This window comes from Agelaius tricolor, unplaced genomic scaffold (genome assembly GCF_023055355.1).
Source record: "Agelaius tricolor isolate 1412-34295 unplaced genomic scaffold, bAgeTri1.0.p SCAF_1, whole genome shotgun sequence".
Taxonomy (NCBI): Eukaryota; Metazoa; Chordata; class Aves; order Passeriformes; family Icteridae; genus Agelaius; species Agelaius tricolor.
The window spans coordinates 23,664,484-23,690,089 of NW_027269261.1; the positions used below are offsets into that span (position 1 = coordinate 23,664,484).

Genomic DNA, 25,606 nt, shown 5'->3' on the forward strand with positions numbered 1-25,606 from the left:
AATTATAAGACCTTGGTGACAGTAAGCCTGTAGCTCGGACTCCAGTGTGGTTTGTGTACTCTTTCCAAAGTTCTGGCTATGGTATTTCACACTACTTTGTGGAGTTTCAGTCTGCTTTTAAATGTTGCCTTATGAATTAAAAATGCATGGATCCCATTATTTTGTCCTGAATGCCAGCACTTGCTTCTGTGGCCAGTTATTTACACTTTTTTCACCAGAATGGGCAAGTTTTTCTAGCAGCTTAGAAGATTTGGTCCTGTAGCTTGAAGTGGATCCTCACCTCTTTTTCCTCTCTCCATCCTGACTTCAATTTAACCATTGAAACCAATGATATTCCTGGAATTGTTTCCCTCGTTCTGCTCAACTCCTTCCCCGCTCCTCCCCATTCCTTGTGTGAGAAGGATCCTACTTGGGCAGCATTTGGTGTTTAGGATTAAACTACTTAAAATGTTGTGGTGCCATTGATGTGTGTCTTAGAAGATGCTTTTCCCAGGAAATGAGCACCTCAGCTCTCTCGTGAGGCATGGGCAGTAAAGCAGCACTGATGCTGATATCCCATAGACCAGTGAACATGTAACCACTGTTATATGATAATCTCTTTCTTAAATTAGATCTCTCCACTTGAAAATTTTAAATGAAATTTTTAAAATAAACTTGTAAAATCACCCTGGAGTTCCTAGTTGCTAACATGTAACATATCACCAGCAATGTTCTTTTTACAGATTTCTTATGCATCTCTGATTCCAGCAATAATATTGGAAAGGAAGGAGAAGAGCTTGCATTATTTGAAATCTGTTCTGCTGACCCCATTCTGTCAGCAACCACAACTAAACCCTGTCAGCAGAAATGTGCTGCTGCTACCTGTGTATCTCCAGCACTTTTATCTGCATGACATTCCAGAGACAGATGGTTTATAAAAGCCACTTCCTTTATTTTAGAGAACTCTACTAATATAAACAGAACAGATTCCTCCTTGGTGGCTTACTGCCTTCACTCTTTTGTCTTGCACCAACTCCCTTTCATGCCTTTTTCATACCTGCTTTTCCACCTTGGTTTTGCCCTGTCCCTTGTGAGATATTTTTTAGTGTATGTTTTTAATTGAAACAAATGTGATCACACACTTTCTATCCAAATTCATGACGGGAGAGCTAAAATTTCAAATAATTTTGCCCTAAGATTCTTAGGCAGTGTAAATTGCACGATGGACTCTCGTATATAGCTTATAAAATTGAATGCTTATTTACTTATATTGTATGCACTTCTGTGAATATAATGAAAATAGAGATATGTAAGCTACAACACTGGCTTGTAGCAAAGAGAAAGGTAAGAAAGGAGTTCATGTCTTCCCTCTCTGTACATCACTCCTTTCATATTCAAACTGGAATTCTGACAAGGTAGGAATGTGATGCACATTCCTGTGAAGCACACAGCTCTGCTGTGATGCATGGAACATCCCACATGGCATACACTACCTTTGTTTAAGGGAATGAAATTGCTGATCCTGATAATTTTGCTGTTTGGATGCAAAAGTGGGGAGTACAGACAGGGATCATTTAAACTTCGGACGTCTGACTCCTAGGAACACAACAGAGCATGCTCAAACTCTGATGTCTATAAACAGTATGAAGCATGGGGTATTTATTGCAACTACAAATCTTCTGACTGAAAAATCAGGAGTTGGTCAGGAGGAAGGAAGATTACTTGAGAGAAAACCTAAAGCAATGATGGGAGTGGTGCTGTTGGCACTTGCAAAGAAATGTGGCAGGAAGCAAAAATGGAGAAATGTGGTATAGGTACATGAAGAGAAGATGGGAAATAGTTTATCCAACAAATTAGTTTATCCAAAATTGATAAATTGATAACAGTCTGGCATCCATAATATTAAACATGATACAAACGTGAAGTGGATTTGGAAGAATTTCAGCATGCAGAAGCCGTCTAGTATCAAAAGGAGGTGATGAATTTATATTTATGTATATATACACATACTTTTACATATATAAGTAAAAATAAACTTTACCTTTCTACAAATTTATTATAAATTACCACAGTCACTGATCATAGAACACAGTAAAACTTCTCTTTATAGCAGTTCAGAGTACTGGAGTTATGAGCAAAAATAACTTGATGGAACAAGAGTTTATACAATTTCTTTATAAGAGAACCTTTATTTAACAATGGACTGTCTCAGTAAATGAGGTTGATAGGAGCAATGAATTTCAGTACTAATGGAGCCAAGTACCTGGTGTGTTCATGACTTTACTTCAGTTTCTTTTACTTGAGGTAGTGTATCCCAAACAGGTTTCTGAATGTGTTCTGGTATTTTCTCTATCTTAGTCTAAAAGGAAAGAAAAACAACCACTTACTGTACCAGCCAGCTAACATCTAACTACTTTGCTTTATTTATTCTGGTTTGAGACATGACTCAGATTTAAAATGCCACCTAGTGGCACTTCCAAGCAATACAGCCTCTTTACCATCCACTATTTTCCAAAATCTTCCTATCAAACTATACCCATTTTCTCTGCTGACTTTCTAAAGGCTTCAGTAGTTACTGGTACTTGCATCAGGACTCGTAACAGTTAATAATGTGGGGTGGAAACTGACCTTTTTCACTTCCATGGCAACCCCTTCAGGTAAGTTTCGTTGCACGTACTCCAAGTAAACTGCAGCAGTACTGCTTGTTAAGTATTTTAACTAAAACAGAAAGAATTTTTTTTTTAGTGAACTACTATTAATAATGCTTCAAACAGAATTTTTAAAAAATTTGCCCTGGCTTATTTAGCCCTTGCTATGGAGACCAAACATCTTACAGGAAGCCAACTTCCATAATATTCTAAACAGAAGCAGTTCATCTGTACTCAACTCTCATGCAAGTGTAAAGTAGTTACTTCATTCCACAGAGCTGCATATGCTGCCTGGGAGCACATGCATTGATTATGATGGAAGTGGTGGATCTTAACACTGCAGCTATCAGATGAAAATAATCACAGATTATACAAAAATCACCAGATTTTCTATACTCCCAAAGTTCAAGCCTGTTATAAATCCTGCAACTCCAGAGTTCCACTGAAACACTGATTTTTTAGTTTCTCCTGGTTCCACTGAATTACTGATCCTTTAGGTTTTCCTGGAAGGCAAAAATAGGGCTTAAGGTCTGCGGGCAGCCACTCATACTGCACTCGTGTCAGGGGACTTAGAAGTCCCATTTTGCTAAGCACTGTGCAAATATACAGTACGACACCCAGGAGCCACAAAATGCTGGAAGTAAACCTTTCTTCTAAGAAAGTCAACCACAGCTGCATTCTAAATCATACAGATGTCTGTGTCATCAGCCACAGAGCTGGTGGTTTGTCTATGCTTCCTTTCTTCTACTTCCTACATGCAGTTTTAGTTTGCCACATGATGCTGCACAGGACAAAAGTATGTCTGCTCAAAACCATCAGACCAATCCACAGAGAACAGAACCCTTGGTGACTGGCAACGCCAATAATTTATCTGCATCTTCTTCCCTTCCTGAGAAAACTCTCATCCCAGTGATTTTTGGAAACCAAGAGCATAACACATCAATTCTACCTTACTTTCTTTAGCCATTTTTTCAGCTCTTAAGATGATGGTAAAAATAAAAAACTTTTTGGTCCAAAAATTATGTAGGCTGTGCATTCAGAATAACTCGTGTTGTGTTTTATGTAACTAGGTCAGCTGTTCTCCAATATTCTCCTGCATTCTCCTCCCCAAAACATTTTCATTTGTGCATTAGCACGTAGTAATATCTTTGAATTGAGCCCCTAGAACAATTTTGTTTCCTTCTTTCTTACCTCTAAACACATGTAATGTGTTCTCATTTCATACTGAACTCTGTGCTTCTTGTAAATGTGTACAGATTTGAGAAGTGTAAATCTCTCTATTGTCTTCGGGGGTTTATCTCTGAGCAAAGAAGAAAAAGAAATTTTCATGTTACATAAAGGATGATAATACAAATTTATCTGAAAGATTATGCTGAAATCTCTGTTCTTATTTGACATTTGGAAGATCTACAAGGAAGTATCAAACACTGGTACAGTTTGTTATTAACTCACATGGGCATGGTTAACACTCAGGTATTATTAACCAGCCCTGGATCAGGGAAGCTACAGCACTGACAGCTGTACTGAAAGTACTGTCAGTATCCTTCATGGAGATAAAAAGCACTTCCACTATGGCAGTGCTGAGTGCAGAACTGCTGCTGCTTCCTCGTCACTGTCCTCCCATCAAAGAAGTGTTAGGTCTAAAATCTGAGAAAAAATAAGTCAGATTACAGCCATTTCTTATAAAAAGAAAAAGAAAATACTTCTAGGCAGAGGACCTGAATTACAATAGATAACAGAAGAAGCATCTCACTCCATATCACTCTACAGATCAGTTACTTACACTTTTTCAACAGAGATGCCAAGTTCTTTAGCTGCAAGCACTGCAAAATATTCATAGCTGTCCAACACAGCTTTATCGTGGCCTTTAACTAAAATAGACAATCTCTTGTACAGTGTTTCTGGCTCATCTGAAATAGACACCTGCATTTGTGAAGAAAGGACAAGAGTTACCACACCACGTTCTCCTTAATTAATGCATGCACTGTGTATTTCCTTAGCCTGCATGCCCCATTTGTAAAAGAGCAAAAACACCCCACAACCTGTTGAGCTGCTTATTTTAGTTTATCTAACAGAATCTGCCTGCATTACCTTGACTGACAGATCTCACTCTACCAGGGAAGGCAAAGCGTGAAGAGATAGCTAACTTCTGGACATTTAGGTAAAATTTCTTCTACCAAAAAAGGAATGCCAGATAGATATAAGGAGGACAACACTAGCAATGGCAAGAACAAAACTCATTGCTGAAGCAAGTCTGGAGCACCGTTTGAATTTTATAGAGCAGTGTGCAAATACCCAAGAGTTTGCTTGGGTATGGAAATTAAATAGACCATTATGGACAGCAACCAGAATTCTCACTTTACTAAGCTCTAAGACTACTTTAAACACAGTAGTCTTCCCCAGGTGTATTAACCTTCATGTTTGTACAAGAGTGAGTTTATGACTTCCAGTTGATCAGTGAGCCCAGACCATCAGAAATTGAAGCTCTAACTGAAAGAGCCTTAATGAGTGCAGAAGTGCTGATTTTCCCAGAGGTTCACTCCTAGGCACACTAAATGCAGCTTGTACCAACCACAGCAGGAAGGCTGGATCAGCACTGTAGATCTAATACTGCCTGTCAGATGTTTCTGAAGCCCTTGTCAAAAAGCTGCTAAGCTGCTGCAGGCACTGAACTGAATTTGGCCTAAAAGTTGGTGTTTCATAGAGTTACAGCTGCACAGAAAAGGGAGAAAGTTACTGAGAGGCAACTGTGAACTAAAGAAATCTTGTTGGGGAAAAAAAACCCACACCAAAACAGAAGATCTCAAATACCAATAATCTAAATTATTTCTTTCTCTATGACAAATTTGACATCACTAAGGCAGACCTTCAAAAAGCTGCAAGAAAAGAATTCATGTTTTTTCTGGATGTCCTTTTTATTACTAAGAAAATATATGAAATACTGTGTTACAGAACACTCACCAAAGGATTAGTCTTGGGCTCCTTTGTATCACCATGGGATCCAGCCAGCCGTGCTCCCATCAAGGTGGAGCTCCTAGAAATACAGCCATGGGGAAAACACAAAATAAGTTGTTAAAGTTGGATTTGATTTTTTCAGGGACTATGGATGAGCAGTGGAAGGAGGAGGGGCTGTTACACTTACGGAAGAAAATACTGCTTTTGCATAATTCTGCTTGCATAACTGACAGGAAAAGCTGATCCCTGTATAAAACAGATAAGTTATGTTATGGTGATTTTCCCTAAACCAGAAAGCAGCCAGTTAATACAGGTTTATTAAAGATTACTTTTTTGCACACCAAAGCACAGCACATTCCTAGGCACTGATTTGACAAACTAGGAAGTTTGCTCCATTGGAAAATACAAGAAAACAGGAGCATGGAAATGTATTTCAGTATACAATAGCACCTAAAAAAGAAGCACATTAAGGGCACAGTAACAGTATGCATTTACTACTGAGGCACCTGATTAGCAATCATAAGCTTATTTTTAACAGAAAAATACATTTTTGTGGCATCAGATGCCATTTCAGTATATGATAATATTTTCTCTTTAGTTTTACTTTCATGGTACAATATATGTAAGTTTTGTCAAGTGACAAGCCTAAGTAGGACTTAAAGCATCTGACAACAGTATCCTATAAATGCAAAAATTTAGTCTGTGAATGTAAGGAGAAATTTACTGTTTTTTCAGAAAAAAGTTCCTTGTGATTTTGAGCACTTGTTCTTTTGAAGAGAACATTTAAATAGAAATACTTCTTAGAAGCCAATGAACCATAAAAGATAGCATGATTTTCTGTTAGAAAAGGAATATAGCTGTTAATCATGTAACATTACTATCTTTCATACCAGAATAATTGTTCCCTTCTGAACATGATGTGGTTTCTAGCTTCCTTCCACTAATTCTTAATTTGGCAAAGTTATAGACTGACTGCTTGAGGGGGGAAAAAAGGAACTCTCGCTTATCAGAACCTCAGAGCTGTAGCAGACTGCTGAAGCCAAATTAGTAACTTATCTTGCCCCTTGATGCTCTTTTTTGGCATGTGCTGGAGTCACAGCTTTAAGAGAGAAGACAGATACCCCACCCAAGAGTTATACAGGTGACTGTCTAAATCAAATCATCAGAAAACAGCCAGATTTTACACTTTTTCAGGTAGTCTTACTGTAGTTGCCTGTGGATATGCATAACTGACTCTATGATGCTACTAGGTCCCTAACCTTTTCAGTATGCATCATACATTCATTGTATGTCAGAAGTGAGCAAAACTTTTCTGAAGTAATTTTGCCTCACTCACAATTTATCCACAAATGCTGCTTCCCATAAAGAAGATGTCTGCAGGAAGAGGAGGGGAGATTTCTGTTTACAAAGCTGACTATGGCACTCCCCTTAAGCAATCCTTTCAAATCCAGATCTTCACAGAGGCATTACTGTTACATTTTTTAAGTATAAGTGTAACAAGAGAGGCAATTTTAGGAGCACTGAATATTTGTCACTGTAGTTGATAATCATTCAGAAGGTTTCAAAGTTTATGCTGGGAACTACCTGAGCCTTAATAGCTAAAAGTAGTGAAATACAGCTAGTAATTGTCTAATGACATCTAATAAAATAGAGGGACAAGAACACATAATGACAGGACAAGGGGGAATGGTTTCCAACTGAAAGAGGGCAGGGGTAGATTAGAGATGAGAAAACAATTCTTGACTGTGAGGGTGGTGAGGCACTGGAACAGGCTGCCCAGAGAAGCTGAGGATGCCCCATCCCTGGGACTGTTCAAGGCCAGGCTGGATGAGGCTCTAAGTGACCCGACCTAGCAGAAGGTGTCCCTGCACATGGCAGGGGGATGGAGATAGATGGTCATTAAGGTCCCTTCCAATCCAGGCCTATGATTCTATGGCAAAATTATGTTGACATTTGCACCTCAATTCTCTTTTCCTGAAGTCAGAATGCTGCCTTCCTTCCATTCAATGCCAATATAAAGTACAGTAACAATCACCTGACACCACTTCAGGAAGCAGACAGGCCATGAGCATAAAAGACTATTCAGTGCAGGGCTTAGGCTGTTTGTGCAAGTACATGACACAGAATCTGACCCCAGATGACAAATGTAAGGCTATTAACTGTAATCATAACTGAGTTTTTTATCTGTTTTAGGTTGTTTAATGCACGTGCATATGCAGTTTATGCTATGTATTCTTTTACTTATAACTACTTGACTTGGTAATAAGGATTTATTATTTGCATGCAAAGATAAATGCACTCATAGTGTATTGTACTATGTGGTTTTAGGTACAAAAATTTCAGTCTTAATGCAATAAAAATGAACAAAACCTGATGAAGCAACAGGGTCCTATACCACACACTAAGGTCTGCAGCTTTTCCAATATTCTATGATTGTGCATGTTATTCCTACCACATGCCATTTCCCTTTGTTACTAATTAAGCAGATCTGCATCAAGTCAAAAGATTTTGTAACATTAAATTAAAGGTGTTCTATGCAAATTTTGACAAAATGATACACTGAATACTTCAAGAGCTAGATATTACATCAGTGGGCAGGAATTTGTAAACAGCTTCACCGTCTGATTTAATGATGTGCTCTTGCTAATGGCCATCATAGAAGGTGGAAATGACACTCAAAGACTGCAATATACCAGAACCAAGACTTGGCACAAAACATAATTACCCCTCTCCTAGTGCAAAATAGCCTTAATTTTGTTTGGTTGAGAGCCTCTGAAGTGTCAGGGGGAGACAGACGCTGAAAGGCAAGTCCAGAACACATTGCATAGACAGAAGAGAGTTTAGGGCATCAGAAAAATCCAATTTTCTCAATTTGAGAAAAAGCAATCACTGTTTTTAACTCCAAACTAGCAAACATCACCAGTGCACTAAGCTTTCCTATTATTTTACGTTGTAACTTCCAAGCTTTGAAACTTTTTAGACTAGAAACTCGCCTACCACACGGCCTCCAAATCCAAGTCACCTATTCTTCACTATCCCTTCCACCCGGACTAACTGCGGGAAAACCACAGAACTGCAGCCAAGAGTTCTGAGCAGCCTCCAGGCGATGATGGCGTGCAGAGACACAGTCCCACGCTGTGCAGCCCCAGCCCTCCCAGTGCCCGAAGGACAGCATTTGCCACGTTTCCTTTTCCCGCTCCCCTCAGGAATGAAGACGCCGAGGAAGAGGATGAAGAGGAGGCAGCGGGCACTCCCGCGTCCCCTCTCCCGCCGCACACCGCACCTGACAGAGCCGCCGCCACAGCCAGCCCGCCGCCATCTTGGCTCCGCCCCTGCCCGCCCGGAAGGAGAAGCGAGGCCGCGGCCCGCGCCTCCTTCCCCGCCGGGGCGCCTCAGCCCGCACCTCCTTCCGTGCCGGGGCGGCTCCGGCCGCGGGGAAGCGCTCGGCGGTGCGGAGGCGATCTTGGACCTCCCACGGCGCCGCAGGAGTCGTACGAGCCCCAGCTCGGCTCCCCAGCCCGGTCCCGCCTCCCCCGAACGCTGCCTCAGGGCAGCACCGACGGAGCAGCGGCTCCCCCTCAGCCGCTTCCCGCCGACGGCGGCCGCCGGTCCCCTCAGGCCTCCCCGTCCTGTTCTCTAGGAATCCTCTCAAAAAACCCCAAACCGAAACAAAACCAATTACACGAATCGTCGTTTTCAACTTTCTCCCCGCTCGACTGTATTTTACCGATATATAAAAATGACTGGCAATGGCACATTAACCCCTTTCTTTTCACACATACAAATAGCGATTAATAATACAACACAGCTTCTGATCGGTATCAAATCTTTAAAGGGGGTGGGGAAATAAATAAGTGCTGATTTATGCTACTAAACGATCCTTAAATACACACAACCAGGTAGGCAGTGTAGAGTGAGATTAACCTGAAATTAAGCTGTGTGCAAGTCAAATGCTAAACACGGGAACCTAAAACCAGCATAGATCACAAGCTCTATCAAATGTATATATATTTTTTATTTTGTTACTTCCTTTGCCACCTAAAATTACAGTCTGCTTTTTACACTAAAACGCCTAAAATATTTACAGAACCATCTTCTAATAAAATAACAGTTAAATATTGAAAATAAGATTTTTCTCATAAAATATGTTTTCTGTATGTACACGTTTTATCAAAGAGGACTAGCTCCAATATTGAATAGTTTTCCATCATCAACCATCATCAAGAAAAAAGTTTTCTGAAACAAAACTATGTTCAACTCATGTACAAATAGGCAGAACAGCACATTTAACATCAGCCAATGCAACACTTAACGACGAAGTCAATGTTTGAGGCCTAAATCATGTACTGCTTAGGAAATGTGCATTTCTTTTTTTTCCTTTATGAATAACTTCTTTGGTTATCATTGTTCTATTCTTGGCTGTACAATAAACCAGCACCCAATTAATGTTACTTAACCAGGCATATGTATGTGTGTGTATATATATTTATAGGTACTAAGTTTAGCACAGGTCCTGTGCAACTGTTACTAAAAAAGTGTCACTGTAGATTCTTTAATACAGAGCTACTCTTCAGAATCAAGCCCCTAAATTTCTACTGTATTTCACTCAGTTCTTCAAGCAGAACTCCAATTTCATTCATCATTTTGCTTAAACAGTTTCTAATCACCAGGAACCTGAACACCTGTCCATTTTCCAGTGTAGAGCCTTTCTCACAAAGATCCATAAAGGTTCAAAATTATACAAGCTTGGGAGAGGAAGAGTAGACTCTGCTGGGCTGTTTCTAACACAGACTCCTGAAAGCCAACACATATTAATGCTCACAAAAGCCTCCACCACTTTGCAAACCACAAAGACTTGCAGTATGTATGAGATTTTTTGTCAGTGGGTCTTGCTGGTGGTACAGAGCTGAGCACCCAGGCTGCTGAACCTGGGTTGCATATGGCCCCTGTGAAATGTCACAGCATGGACAGGAACTGCTGGGGAATGTGCTGAGTGGCACGTTGGCAAAGAAAAGGCTGCTGCTGCCTGATCTCCTGAAGCTCAAGGGTACAATGACTGAGAACATCACCTCTTACGTGACGGGAGAAATTCCACCCACCGGTCAAACCCCACTGCAAAAACCTCTGGAAAACCCTGCAGAACATGAAAACAACCACGTACCCAGGAACTTCACTAACCGGAAACTGAGAAGGTATTTCCGTTCTCCTGAAGGGTTGTTCTTTAGTATCAGAACATTCGACCTTAAAGTAGAAACTTGAGGTCATTTGGCTTCACATATTTGGCTTTGACAGAGAAGGCACCTCTCTCTGTCAGTGGGTCCCACTGGTTCTGAACTTGTGTGGTCCAGTAAATCCTATAAAAGTGCTGTGATTTACCCTCCTTTTGCATAGTTAAACAAGGATAACAAGTAGAAAATAAGACCCACCATCCCTCAGATTCTGGTGAAGATATTAGGAATATGGCAAAAAGAACCCAATAAAATAAAACCCAACTTATTAAAAAAAAAAAAAACCAAAAAACCAAACAAACCTGAAGCCTGGAAGATCTGAAATAAGTCTTATAGTATTTTAAAAAGTTAACAATACTCCTCTGCTGTGCAAAATTCACAAGAAAATCAGTGCTGTTGCCTGTGAAAGCTCTGCAATCAGCATTTGTTTTCTGTAATTAAAGGTCCACTCAACCTAACTCCATTTCTTCCTTGTTTTATTCTGCAACGTACAATTCTTTCATATCCTGTTTAATCAGAGAACCAAATCTAAATTTATATAAACTCAGGTGTCAGGTGTCCAGCACGTAGACCTGAACCTAAGGGAGGAGAAATGGTCATTAAACAGCAACATCAACTCACCTCTGCAGCATGTTTATAGTAAATAAACAACAGCTGAATTTGATGTAATGAAGAGGACTGAAAATGGCACAAGAATAACACATATACCTAGGTGCTGAAAGCACATCAATCTCTTTTCCAATGGTAAGAATGCTTCCCTGTGTTTGCCTGGTGAGAGAGCAAGCATTGCTTGAGCACACACTCCCCTAAAACCACAGAAATGGCTATTCCACAGTGTGATTTATTGTCACGGGACAATATTTCCAGTGCAATCTGATTACCAAGGAAGTGTTCCTGATTCAGTGTTCCCATCAGAGGATGTGAACCATAGAACAATCATTTTCCTTCTTCAATCTTGGAAATTAGGTCATTTTCAAATCAGCAGATCAAAACCTTGCTAAAATGGAATGTCTAAAATGTCCTGTGTAACCAAGACAGAACTGAAAATGAACTGTGACATTACTAACTCTTTCACAGTTAAACCAGTTCTTCTCTTCTTCCATCTTGCTTAAAATGGCAGCACATAGACAAATAATGTAATGGTATCTTTAAGAGAGAGATGACATTTACTCTCTAGAAGATGCTGGAAATGATCCAATATAGACAAAAAAAATGTTTCATCAGAAGTGTGTGAAATTTATTCTTGTAATTGCGGTAAAATGAAACTTGGAAGAGTTAAAGACTAAAGATTCTACCAGGACCATCTGGTAGGAACTGATAGCAGAACCATGAACTTGTGTAATTAGTGGCCTTGGAAGTTGTCAGCAAAAAGAGCTCAGATAAAAACACCTTATAAGAATATTTGTACCAATTATTTATTTTTTCCCCCAAAACACAAATTAATAAAAAAAAAAGGGAAAAAAGCAGATTTCTTTTCTAGACCTGGATAAAAGAATTATAATTTTCAACAGGTAGTTTACAATCAGTGGGAATAAACAAGCAGTCCAGGTTTCCTGATTGATCCATTCAGGGTGTGCTCAGTAGCTGTCTATCAAACAATTTTATTTACAACTCAGCATCATCCTGCAGTAGATCTGGATCTTCATCATCCAGTAAGAGGTCAGCATCCATGACTTCATTCTCTTCCATGACATCACCCAGATCCGGAACAACATCATCATCAATGTCACCAACATTTTCAACATGTTTAACCAGGCTCATGTGATCCAGGGGGATCAAACTATGCCCAGCTGGCCCAGTAGTTCTTGCAATAGTGGCTGCCATTTCTGCTGCTACAGCAGCTTTCTGAGCCTTCTGCCTTTGCTGTTCTTCTTGTTGTCTGTGAGTCTTCATATGAGCATTGCGGCTTTTGATTTTGAAAAAGACCCTAAATTTTAAAGGGAAAAAAAATCAGATTAAAATGCACTACTTTTGATGAAATGAGCCAAAAAAGACTCAACAACTTATCAGTACATTTGCTTCCTTGTCCTGAAATAGAAGTCAGTGAAGTCTGCAATGCCATGGTGTGAATTTCAGGGACATATTACCAGATTTATACATCCTGATGGTATCAAAATGGCCTACTCTGATTTTGCCAAAGGTAGTTTGTAGCTCCCACACCTGCTTCAGTATCTATGCACATCATAATTTTCCCTCTCTCACTTTCACAACCATCTTGCACAACAGGAAGAAAGTGAAGGATTACCACAATGGACAAACTCAAGCACAGAAGCACAAAAAGCACAGAAAAAGTTGCCCCCTGTCTCAGCCAAGTCAGTGATGAAGCAAGAAGCTGGAATGTCAGATGTAAAAATTCTAGCAGGTAAGTGGAAAATAGGAGTAAATACTGCAGGGGCACCCAAAATGTCATGCAAACCTATCTCTGACAGTTTTGGTAAGAGAACGTATCATCTAGGGGGAAAACTTCTTCCAAGACAATCAGAGCAAAACACGAAGTTTGTTCACAGCACTGCTGATCTGGAATCTAAACAGGCAAAGGCAATGCTGTACTGCAGACAGCCACACTTACTTGCCACACTCCTTGCAAGGAAAAATTGTCGTTGGGTCGGTCTCGCCGCTCGTTGTGCTGTGGGCAGGTGAGCTCTTGATGGAGCAGTATCCGCTCTGCGTACCGGATTTCTGCTTGGTGCCGGGAATGGTGCAGCGCGTTTTCGTCACCTGGTTTGTACCTCCGTGAATGCGAGCATGGCCGTTCAGTGCTTGTCGGGAGCTGAACACCTGCCAGGGAGTGGGGTGGAGGGGAGGGGAAAAAAACAACCCCAAGAAATCACAAGGCAACACTGGAACTGCAGAAAGTAGGATGCTGAATGCATATCACAACAGAACAAGTGTACATGTCTGATATGCACCATCTACTCGCTCAAATGGTGCTTGCTTTCAGCAATATCCCACTATAATTGAAGAGAGTCACAATAAAACAAAGCAGTGAGCTATCCTATTATGTAAGTTGTGTAACCTACACAACTTTAATAATTGTGGAGCTGTTGGAGCTGTTGCCATATAGTATTTCTAAACGGTACATCATCTCAGAATTCAGTTTTCTGTACAGATCAAACTGCTTCTATTTTGTGGGGTGGGAATTAAAAGGAGTCAAAATCACAATTCAGTAGTTTACACATATGACCACCACCACCACCACCCTCTCCCCGTTAAGTATACCAAACTCACGTACAGCGCCACAGTTTGGCATTTCACAGATGAAGGAGGATGAAGACAGTGAAAGACCCTGAACGGCAGGCAGATCTATAGGTCCAACAAGAGAGATTGCTGGTGGGTCAGGTGACTTCTGCATGTCCCTTTCTTCCTTTCTGTCTTCTTCGATCTCCTCATCTTCCTCTAACACTTCCTCCTCTCCACTTGTCTGAAACCGACAGCACATTTAAGGAACACTAGAAATATGGTCAGACAGCACTGGATAGCAGGACATAGACAGTTTGGGAACAGCATGTTGTTTAGTCAAGTGTGCTTCCCAGTATCACTGTTTCTTTCCATCCTGAATGAACTTCTGGTCTTACTGGAGCTACCACCCCTTAATGCATAAGCAATAGCACATAAAGCTTCTCTGCAGTGCTCAAAACAGCCTCCATGTGTATTATGCTCCAAAGATCTGCAGATGCCAGGTGCAGTGCTGTCCTCCTGCCACCAGAAAGGCCATGTATGCTGTACTTGTAGTCAAGTTACTTTAACAAAACCCCAAAACAACCAACCAAAAAAACCCAACCCACAAGCCAGCACATCCCAAGTGGTATTTGTATCGGAATGTTAGAGCCTTTAGGAGCACACATGGGCAGAAGCATAATTTGCAGATGTTTCCCTGGGCTACAGTTAGATAATGCACTTAAATCTGGTTGCAGTCCAGCCAAACAAATCTTGGGGTAGCTGAGGTCACAAAATGTTCATACAGAACATAATTTAGTTATGGAATAATTTCTATTGGAAGATACCTATGTCACCTACTTCAACCTCCTCCTCAAAAAAAGACAAACAAAAATTATCAAGTGTTAAACTTTCTCATCTTCCTTTAGACTTACCAAGCATTCATCTCTTTTCTTCTCTAGGCGCGTTCTGTGTTTCCGTCCCAAACGCAAGATTTTCTTCCAGGTATAGTAGTATTCCACACATTGTGCAACTGTCTTGGACTTAACCTGTAGTTAAGGAATTACAGAAATAGTCCCATCTTAATTTTCTGTTTTCATTCAACACAATTTTAATATATTCTGTCAGGAAGGCTTTATTCCTCAAACATTCAAATGGAGAGGAAAAAAAAAGGCAGTTTGACTACAATAGGAATACTTTTGTAGAATAATTATTTTTAATTTTTTTTTTTCAGTCAAATTTCCGTTGACTTTTTCAACTTCAGAAGATTTCTCTGGAATTCTCTAAACTCCAGACAGAAAATGACTCAGAATGTACTCTTGTAGCTCAGTTGTACAGTACCACTGAGAAATCTAGGAATTAAGACTTGACTCACATAAATCCACATATTTTTCAACATTTGAGCTAACAAGTAGGGTATTGTGCCCTGAGATTTATAACCTTGTCTTTTCTGCTTTGTAGCAGAACATGAAAAGTAAGCCCAAACATGTTTTCTCTTTATTAAGAGGTTTCAACACTTCCTGACACCAGGCTCAATGCCAGTGACTCTGGTACCTTGTAACAAACTGCCAGAGAACACCAAGATGGTAACAGAAAATCATACTTGTCCCATACATAAAATGCCATGATTTGGACTCCAGGTGTGAAAACTTTCACATGTAATAACAAGAGGAACAACTTTTAATTATTTATAACTGTTTTTTACTGGTATCTAATGCACAGCTACAAACAAAGAATATACCACTCCTATTGGTGTTCTTGTAACCACTGCTGCCTCTATGCCTGCAACCAACTGGTCTGGCACTGGAGGGAAAATGAAGAGGAACAGCATAGAGCAAAAGGGAAAAAAAAAAACCCAGAAATTGACAGAACAGAAATAACCTTACCATTTTCTGTACAAATATGAAATCTTTGCTGTAGGTGGACAATGCCTCTTTGAACAGTCTCCTTTCTTGATGTGTCCATTTGTCAGAGCCTTAAAAAGAACATGAAATCATTATGAACAATAAAAACTCACCACCTTTATGCTGATGCCATATCTGAAATGAGAACCAGAAGTCTCAAGCAAATGTGAATGATTGCTGCTACCCCAATACAAGCATGGCTGTTCTGACTCAGACCTGAAGTCCATCTAACCAGTATTTGGTCTCCAGCAGTGGTGACAGGCAGTTGCCTAGGAAACAGTAAGATCAGGGCAAGCAAATACAAATGCCTCTCCCTAATTTTTCCTAACCTCTGACCATGTTGGGCACAGGGGATTTCCTGAGTCTGTTGCAATTTGCTTATTTAGTAACTACCCTTGTAAGTGATGAGCCACTCTTCCTTTCAAACAATTAAACTTCTTGTACCCAAACCATCCTTTGCCAAGGAGTTTCATAGATCAGTGGACCCTCTGCATGAAGAGCCACCTCCCTTTCTTTGTTTCCTGGCTCCCAGTAGCTTCACTGGATGACCCTTCATTCTTCAAGTGGAGGAGAAAGTGAACCCAACCTTGACCATCACCTGCATGCTATTCAGAATTTTGTGCCCTTTCTATCACTCCCAAACCTTTGATCATTACTGCTGTCCCACACCGAACCTTTTCCAGTACTAAAACATTCCTATAAAGAGGACCAGAAAGGCACACAGAAGTCCACATAAAATCCAGGCTTTCACAGTGGCATCACCATGATTTCTATCCTCTTAATGCTTGACTATTTTTTTAGCTATTGTAAAATACAGTTGATACTTCCTTAGAATTAGCATTACAATCCCAAACTTTTATTTGAATTGAGAAGTACCACCACAGAGCTCATAATTTCCTATGTAAGGATTGAATTGTTTATTCCCATGTATGCCACTTTACATTTGATGACACAGAAGTTCATATATCCTTTTCTCCTTTTGTAAGATCCTTTTTCTAAAATCCTTTTGCAGCTCTTCACTTGCATGGTTTGGAATAAGACATTTAAATCCTCTGTGGCAGAGGTCACAAGGAGGTAGACACTGTAGCAATGTGCAATATGCACAAAGTGTTTTTTATCATTTAATGGAAGCTATATATAAAACTTCTGAATATTGTTATTCTGTGTTTAGTCCCCTGGCCTAACTGCCCATGAAAATGTGAAATCAACATTTAAATTGAACTGAATTTATGCTTTCTCAATATTAGGCAAACAGAAGGAACACAGGATTGCTCTGCTGCACCAAAGCACTGTTCTGTTTGTTAGGAGTGGGCAGCATTACATACATTAAAGGAAGGGTATGCAAGAAGTCATAAAGTGGATGCCTTTGAAATGACTTACACTATGAAAAGATTCTACTTCATTCTGAGAATTTCTGAAACATCTAAAACTTTTAAAAAAAGAAATCCTTTATATTTCTGTCAATGTTACTACTCCCCATAGAAATGCTTGCCTCTGCACTGATTTCAATTAACTTGGGTCTTGGCACCACACATGGTATTGAACTCTACAAGTAACTTTTGTCTTAAAAAATAGCAATATAATTAACTGCAAATTTTTTGTATTTCATCATCAGCTCCCAGGCTTACAAGCTCAGAGCAGGTATCTCACCACTCCTTTATATGATGAAAACTACAAAATTAACTTTTCTGCAACCTGTTTTCTGTAGGCTCTTCCGGTATTGGATATAAGCATGCATTAGTTATGTCCACAGAGATTTACACTTAAAGCTCTCTTAAGCATCAGAGAAAGGCACTGGCTTCAAGCCACGAGTTTTACTTATTCTGTTATCACCCAGAGATCTTTCTGCTGACACATTGCCTTTCCATCTTCTCCCACCCTGAACCAGCATCATTCCCTTCTTACACAAGCTGTCAGTCATTCGCATTTACCCTCCCTTCGTACAGGGGTAAATGCACTCATTCAGTCCAGGAGGCTACTCTATTGTGCCAAAACATAACTTTAAAAGCATGACAACACGGGAGAGATTTTCTTTTTTTCTAGTCATTCTCTCTCTTGCTTCCACCCTACCCTCTAAATAAGACAACACAATAAAAATAATAACATGGAATCACTTCCATGAACTAATTTTGTTGTACACCTATGGAATATTTGAGCCTTGCATACTTTCCCCAATAGCTGTGGTATTAGCAGAGACACTTATAGGATTATGCGGGTTAATTGGAAGTAACCTAATTAATAGAATAAATCCTGTGTAGGAAAAGAAACAGAAGAAAAGCTGTTTTTAACTCTGGTTGCTGGGAAACCACTTTTGCTCTTGTTAGCTTGAGGGAGATATAGAGAACGTGCATAGAGAGAGATCTGCAATGCAGCAAAAAGAATTTGGGGCTTTAGAATACAGATCAAATTTTAAAGCTGCTCTTTATGTTTAGATATTTATTCTACATTTTGTTTTACCTGCCATACTGTTTTTGCACTGACATTAAACTGACATATTAAACTGATATTAAATATCTTCTAATAATTTGTGTGCTTTGGGCCGAACTTGTGGGTTTCAAGGGGGCTACATGTACACCCAGGGAGCCTTATTGAGAGGTAGCTGAAATCCCCTTCGCACAACATATGCTGGGTCTGACCCACAGCCCTGTCACAGCATGTACAAGAAGCTTCCACACTGCCTGAAGTGCCCTATGTCAGAGACCATCTCTCCTGCAGTTCTCACTGCAGAACTTCAGACCTGAGAAACTCCACTGTTCAAAGGAGAACAGTTCAAGTGTTTGCAACAGTGCCCCTCTTGTACCGGGTATGTGCTCCGTCTCTCTTCCTAAACACCATCCTGACAGATGGCAAAGTGTTTGGACAGAGATTAGGGTGTTCTTCCAAGGAGCCCTGGGTCAGCATGTCCAGCTCTCTTGGCACACACCAGAAAATCTACAAGTGTTACAATGGCTTCCTTCACAAGCCAACAAGTTTCAAAGGTGAGCTATTTGCCTGTACCCTCATTCAAAGGCAATGCTAAGGATGAGTTTGGGTGTCTGTTGTTTGTGGTATGCTAATGAGTTAATTCTCATGAGTAAGTGGCATGCTTTGTTTCAATGTATTCCACTTTTAAATGTGGTAAGCCTGAGAGCCTTGATTTCTGAGTATGGAGCAGAAAGCATGAAGTTATCCCAAACTGATGCCACTTGAAGTCACATTAAAGCTATTAATGGACTAGATTATGAAAAATTCTCATATGCCTCGAGTGGCTCATTATCAATCAGAAATAAACTGTTATTCAAGAGCTGCTGCACAGTGCTAGAGCAATGCTGTCAATATAAGTTGCAATCACATGTTGCATGCAAAAGCATTAGAAAGCAGTGCTTTGTCTTGTTATTTTATGGCACTTAAATCCAGAATGGTGAGATTTTATTTCATGTTGTGATAAGCAGAATCAAACTTTCTTTCCTGCTTAAGAAACAGGGATTCAAAGGTGTCCACAGGTCTCAGTGCTATTTACCAAGGATTAGCATCATCTCATGTGAAAGATCAAACAAAACAGTCTCTTGGCTCCTCCCTGAATCCCAATGAATTCTTTTTGAAACTACTGTGAAGTTGCTTTAGTAAAGACTGTTCTTCCTCTGCCACACAGGCAGAAATTTCCTATCTGCTCTGCTAATTAGATTGTTTACTGACGAAGAGGCTGTGGGCTATCTCCTCATCTTCCTGCTCTCATGCCCTTGAACTGTCTCACACATATTTGGTGTCATCTCTTCAGGCAAGGGACCTTGATCAAAGTTCCTGGCTGATGTCTGATGTCTGATGTCCTCCTTCCCCATCCATTCCCATGTCCACCCTTTGGACTGCAACAGAGCTGCTATCACAAGCACCAAGCACCTTCCTCAGACAAAACCAAAAACCTGACGTTCGCATTTATTCACTGTCATTATCAGCTACTATCAAACACGTTTCTGTTCTTGTTCTCAGGCCAAGGGGTTAAGGAGCTGCTTTACAAAAACTGCTTGTTACTTGGAAGTCTTTCCAGTGGGCTGCTACAGCCAGGATGTAGACTGCTTCTGTACTTACCCTGCACAGTGACTGTAACCGAACTGAGTACATGACCTTGGACACTGTGACTGACTGACCACCAGGAGACTCTTGCTTGTTTCCTATTGAGCCTGAACTGGAGATGAAGTTCTAAATGTCTTCTGCAAAACCCTATTCTGTGTCTCAGCAGCTGTTAGCCACTACAAAGCATTAAGCAATAGCATGGGGGGCTGCAGAGGTGTGACATTTGCCATCTCTGCTCAGGTGACACAACTGAATCCAAAGGCTTAACACCACATTTGTATTTCACACCAACCCAGACTTTTTTTACTAGATCCCCACACAGAGGCTCTGTAAGCAGCACTAAGATCCTAGTGAGAGTTACAGCACTGCCTCTTTGAAAGGATGCTCGTGATTATCATATTCATTTATTGTGCACCATCACCTTGGAAGAAGCAGGCTGGATGGTAGATTGCTTATGTACCAGAAAATTAAGACACTAGTGATACTAAATTATAAATTACAAATAGCAGCAGTTTTAAAAGGAGATGAAATTGTTAAATTTCAGTTTAAAGAGAAAAATAATCACTCGAGGCAGTTTTAAATCCATAGAATCCTCCACAGCAACATGGATGCAAAGCTTCCGTACATTGTCAGTCATGTATAAAACTGCTGAACTTGCAACAAACGGCTCTGGGAGTACCCTTGGCACTGCCCACATCATCTCTATTAAATGCTGCCATCCCTGCAGCAGACAGCAGAGAGTGCAAGGTGATCCCATGCTCCAGCCTGCATGCCAGGCTTGGACTGTGGAGCAGATAGAAAGAAAGGAAACCTACCGGCATAGTGGTAATTTGACAAAGGATGACACTTCAACCTCACTGGCTTTCTCAACAGCAGCTTTTCAAGAGCAACCTAAATGAAAAAGCAGGGAAAAACAGAATTAGGGAAAGCAATCATCTGTGGCATAAAACTGCATTTAGAAGACTATTTGTTATGAGGATATGAATTAATTTTCTCTCTTTTCTCTTTTCTGTCATATAAAATCACATCAAATTACTCTAAGGCCCATTAACACTGTACCTCACAGAAGAGCACCTAATGTGCACCTGTCCTACCTTAATGAGCACAAATGTGACTATTAGCAACTTCCAGCTCTTTCCCTCCCTTCTGCTTGACACAAACAAATACATTTATAGTGTTAGACTTGATAGTGTTAATTAATACTAATATTTAATGGTTGGTTTGAAGCATTAATATTTATAGCATAAAATATTTTAGAATATCTGTGTAAGTCAACATCTGTCAAGAATGACTGCAAATATAGCTAATCGTCCTTCAGATCAGGAAGACAGAGAATTTATGGATCCCTAAATTTTTTTCCCCTGAAAATGCATACTCTCTGTAAAGCAAATTCCACATCCTGACATTCTCAGACCTCTCAGATACAGCTAACAGAGCCCAAGGAAACTGGGACACAAGCTAAAACCCACTGTATTAGCCAATCCAGTGAGACTCATTCCAGCCCCATGTTTTGTTGCATTTGGTTTTATATTGGTTTTCCAGGAACTGGTGCAAGAGGCCTTGCCTTTCCCTAACACTGGGGAAAATGGATGTTTTGCCTTAGTTAATAACATTCCCATCACTAAACTAATGCAAATATTTGAAATGCATTATTTATATAAGAACTGTGTTCAATTACCTCACAGTTCTGAACAAATAAGTAGATGTGATTGCTGCTCCAAAAAAAGGGGTTTTTTTATAAGGGCTAGAAGAGGACTAAGCTCTCTGTGACCAAATATAAAGCCTGTGAAATATCAGGGTTGGAGCAAGCACTGGGAGATATTCAAAGCCCCAAGGCTATAAACTAAGTAATCTTATCTATATGAAATATACAGTAAGCCTTCAGAGAGGCACTGCTTTGAAATTTAAATTTATTAAAGGGAAAAGTCATTCCCCAAAAATGTTACAGGATGTTTAAAGCATCATTTCAAATCAATCAGAAATCTTTTTTATATAACCATATCTAAATCCATTTAATAAAGCATGCTAATTTATCTGCAGAAGAGGATCATATCTCCCCTTTCAGCTTTTTTATCTTACCATAATATCTCCTTTTGCTTCAAAGAGTGAGTGCAAAGCGTATTCTGAGTTAGTTCCTCCACCAGGTAACACACTGGAACAGCTCATATTTAAAAGGTCTTCCACTGTCAGAAACAAGTCAACATTTTACTGCTAATACAGTAGCCTGTCAGTCAAACATATGGAGCCAAGGATTCTGTAATGCTCCTCAAAGACTACATAGTTCAGGGCAGCAGATTCTTTCACACTTTTTCTCCTCAACATCTCATCTACTTGTTTTAGGATCACTGAGGAGAGGATGTAACGGAGCCCAGGTTGGGGTGGGACAGGCTACTCCAGAGCCAGAGATCTGCCTGTGAGGCAATGACTTGCACACACCAGTGACACTGCTGTGTCAAGGAGGCTCCAGCCAGGGTGGAGAAACAGAATGAACCATGTTAGAAACAGGAAAAAATTCTGCTCAGGGCTGGTAAAACCCACCAAGCCTGCCACATTTCCTGTCACTATGGTCACAGGACAGGCCCAGGATGCATCAGCTACCTCTCAGCTGCCTTTACCAGGCAGTTCAGTACCCAACTTCCCAGCAATGACCTTTCCCCCTTGGCTGCCAGAAAACCATTCATCCAGACTTCCCTTTAAATGCCACCATATAATGCTGCTGCTCTGAACTTATACCATGTAGTTCTAGTCTTTTGCTCTGCATTCTCAGCAATTAATATTCTCTTGAACATTTTGTTCAATACAGACACAAGAAATCAATGTGTATTTCTTCAACAGGCACAGGCTGATGTAGGAACTTCCAAAATGGCAAGTCATTATACCTCTTTGTTGGAAGACTTTGTTCTCCAGTTCTGGCCATGGTTTCCAAACCAAAGTAGCCTTGTGCACATCTTTCTCCATTAGCAATCTGTCCTGCAGCTCAGGAATGTCAGCCTGGAACCTGGACCCAATATTGATTCGCCTATAAAGAAGAATAAATAAATAAGTATTCAACTATGTGTAGAAAATACAAAAGTCAGATTAGCATTCACTTTATTTCCATCAAAACTTTTATTGCACTGAAGTGGCAGGAAATTGTGTCAGATTGCTTTACGCAATGCTTTACTCCCAGTGGGATAAGTATTTTGAATACTAGAGAGAACTGATCTCTTGGGGAAAAACAAAAATTTCAATATGCAATTTGAGCCATACTGAGACATCATACCTTAGGGACAACCCAAGCTAATTTATATACATGGCTAGCAAAGAGGCTAGACATCAGAAACAGCAAATTTCTGTTCCACAGAGAATGGTACTCTTCAGCAGAGAGCAAAAAGAGCCATTACTGCTGAGGGACAACCCTGTTTGCACTTTGCCATGGGGAACCTACCAGGTAAACCACCACTCCAAAGCTCCACTCTTATAATAATATATAAAGCAAGAGTACTGGATTGGCACATTTTCCTCACAGTACTCTTCCTAGCCACCACTAACTTTGAGCCATGACACCTAAATTTCCCACAGCCACATTGTTCCAAATGTCCTTAGCCATCACCCACAGAAACATTAAATGCATCCCGCCCAACATGATTTCAGGCACTTGAATACTTCCTGCCTGGTTCAAAACACTTCAGACCACGGGCTCTAGGTTGGAGCTAATCTATAAAAGCAGTGACAAAAAATATTGTTTTTCTTACGGTTCAACAGTCTGTTCTCCAGGCCCAGGCGTCACTGGAATGACACTTCCATCAATACTATCTGAAACAGAGATTGGAATTTGAGTATTGCTGTTTTGCTGCTGGTGACCCCCCAGGCTGCACTGCCACCTCCCTACTAACACCAACATTACTCAGTCTATGATGCTAAAATGACCCTTTATCGATACTTAGAAACAGTCTAAATTTTTATAGGTAACAGAAATGTCTGGACTTGCAGAGGTTTCTACTGCCCTGATTCTGAGAGATTACATATCTTTTCTAGTGAAGTACTGAACAACAAATACTTAACATGGACCCCACGTCTCAAACTAGGTCTTTTTCTTCCACTTCAGAAGGCCCAGATGTAATGAGAGGCAAGGTGATCCTTTCTTGAGGCAGACCACATGGAATGATCACAGCCTCACTGGCAGATTAGGCTCCTCTATTCCCTTTATGCCTTAACTTTGCAAAATCCAAGGCAAAACTGCCACTAAAAGGTACTTTTCCTGTGAAGCAGCAGAACTGGCCACGCCTGTGAGCACACACAAAACCCATCAATGTGGTGACAGGAGAAGAGAGGACAGTGGTGTAAATGCAATACTTACTGGACCGACACAGGAGCACCCGAGGAGTGGGTGTCAGTGGAGTAAGCGGCAGCTGAGCGTGGGATGTGCTGTGGGAAGTGAGAACACTGCTGAAGAGGCCAGAGCCTTGCCGGATGGGGCTGAGCATCGGCGGCGGAGTGTAGGGGGGCAGCTCGTGTGTGCGGTCCAGCAGGTGATCCCCCAGGACGCGGGGAGAGCGGAGCTGGCTCTGGTACAGAGTGGCACCCGAGTGGGACATGCTGAGGTTGAAGGAAGGAGGAGGTATGAAGAGAGGTTCAGGTCTGTGCCGATACTTCTTCTTGTCCTGCAACGGTTTGAAGTTTTCTTCCGATTTTACAGCACTTGGATGAGGTTTTTTGCTAGTTTCCTAAATGAAAACACAGAGAATCTTATCATTCAGGATGCTTAAATGTGGTTTGCACACAATCCTCTACAGCTCTGGGCAATGGCCACAGAAAAGCTGTTCCCACCAGGCAGTTATTCAGGTACCACTAAAATAACCTGGGCAGTACAGTACCTGGCACTACACAGAAAACTCAAGAGAATGAGAAAAACCAGGACAAATTACCCTTCACCTCCAGCAGCAAGCCCTCTGGGTCAAGGTAGGGCTAAGCCACAGAGGCAGACATGGAGAGGCTGCTGTCAACTTATGAAAATGCAGAGAACTCCTCTTCCAGACCATGAGTTCTTCCTCACTACCCAGACACTCTGGGCACTTCTATTTGCACTGAACACGCACACAGGCTGGTGGGAGATACTTCATTACCCAGGCACAGTTTACTAGAAACTTTATATGAGAGGTTTTCTAATGCATTTATTTAGTGAGACCAGAAGGACACATGAGCTCAGTGAAATTACTCCAGTACTCAGCAGCAGGAAAGGAAGAAAAATGTAATAAATTCAAATTCTTTGCCTCTTATCACTACATTCCCATCAGCTTGATTACAGTCCAGCTGCAACAAATCTTGAACTTAACTCTCTCCTCCTTCCTTGGAGAAAAAAAGGGTAGAAAATGACCACTTGGGAAATTCACACACTGTTAACATGCCCAGACTTCTAGAATTTGAATGTTAAAAATAATTTAATAACAAATCTCCAGAGCATACAGAAGCAGAAGGCACGGAATTTATGCAAACTTGGAATCCGGATTTCTTGGGGGAGTGGGGATAAGGCAGGAAGAAAAAGGTCCTCAGGTTGTGCTTTAAGAACACACAGAAGTTGGTAGATGAACACAGTATTATTAAATGTACTGCTTTTAGGTACTTAGGCTGTAGGCCATCTTTGGAATAAATTTGGGAAGCAGAAGAAAATTCTGACAGCGTTACTCCAGAATGTCTGCATCATCTG

General features: G+C 40.6%; 2 protein-coding genes across 9 annotated transcripts in view; both read right to left on the bottom strand.

Moving 5' to 3' along the window:
- Positions 1–1,816: 1,816 nt before the first annotated feature.
- Positions 1,817–9,092, bottom strand: MRPS10 (mitochondrial ribosomal protein S10). Its single transcript, XM_071426879.1, has 7 exons — positions 8,866–9,092; positions 5,770–5,828; positions 5,589–5,661; positions 4,411–4,550; positions 3,819–3,927; positions 2,608–2,697; positions 1,817–2,338 (listed from the first exon to the last, which is right to left on the bottom strand). Exons 1-7 carry the CDS (start codon positions 8,899–8,901, stop codon positions 2,252–2,254), a joined length of 594 nt encoding a protein of 197 aa, XP_071282980.1. The 5' UTR covers positions 8,902–9,092; the 3' UTR covers positions 1,817–2,251.
- A 3,108-nt stretch (positions 9,093–12,200) lies between these two features.
- Positions 12,201–25,606, bottom strand: part of TRERF1 (transcriptional regulating factor 1) — a 97,783-nt gene continuing 84,377 nt past the window's right edge. For all 8 annotated transcript variants that reach the window (XM_071426853.1, XM_071426835.1, XM_071426844.1 and 5 more), the window contains 10 exons: positions 24,260–24,626; positions 23,655–23,715; positions 22,800–22,939; positions 22,000–22,103; positions 20,736–20,811; positions 15,853–15,941; positions 14,902–15,015; positions 14,043–14,231; positions 13,380–13,588; positions 12,201–12,737 (listed from right to left, as the gene is read on the bottom strand). In XM_071426853.1, the coding sequence (XP_071282954.1) occupies positions 12,416–12,737; positions 13,380–13,588; positions 14,043–14,231; positions 14,902–15,015; positions 15,853–15,941; positions 20,736–20,811; positions 22,000–22,103; positions 22,800–22,939; positions 23,655–23,715; positions 24,260–24,626 (1,671 nt within the window). In that variant the 3' untranslated portion in view covers positions 12,201–12,415. The remainder of the gene's footprint in view (positions 12,738–13,379; positions 13,589–14,042; positions 14,232–14,901; positions 15,016–15,852; positions 15,942–20,735; positions 20,812–21,999; positions 22,104–22,799; positions 22,940–23,654; positions 23,716–24,259; positions 24,627–25,606) is intronic.

What these genes read in the sequence shown, in the direction of transcription:
- MRPS10 (XM_071426879.1), bottom strand. Translation starts at nt 8,901, where the DNA reads ATGGCGGCGGGCTGGCTGTGGCGGCGGCTCTGTCAG. An exon ending in TGTGGCGGCGGCTCTGTCAG is followed by an intron (nt 5,829 to 8,865) that starts GTGCGGTGTGCG and finishes TGTTTTATACAG; the next exon opens with GGATCAGCTTTTCCTGTCAG. An exon ending in GGCATCTCTGTTGAAAAAGT is followed by an intron (nt 3,928 to 4,410) that starts GTAAGTAACTGA and finishes TTCTTTGCTCAG; the next exon opens with AGATAAACCCCCGAAGACAA.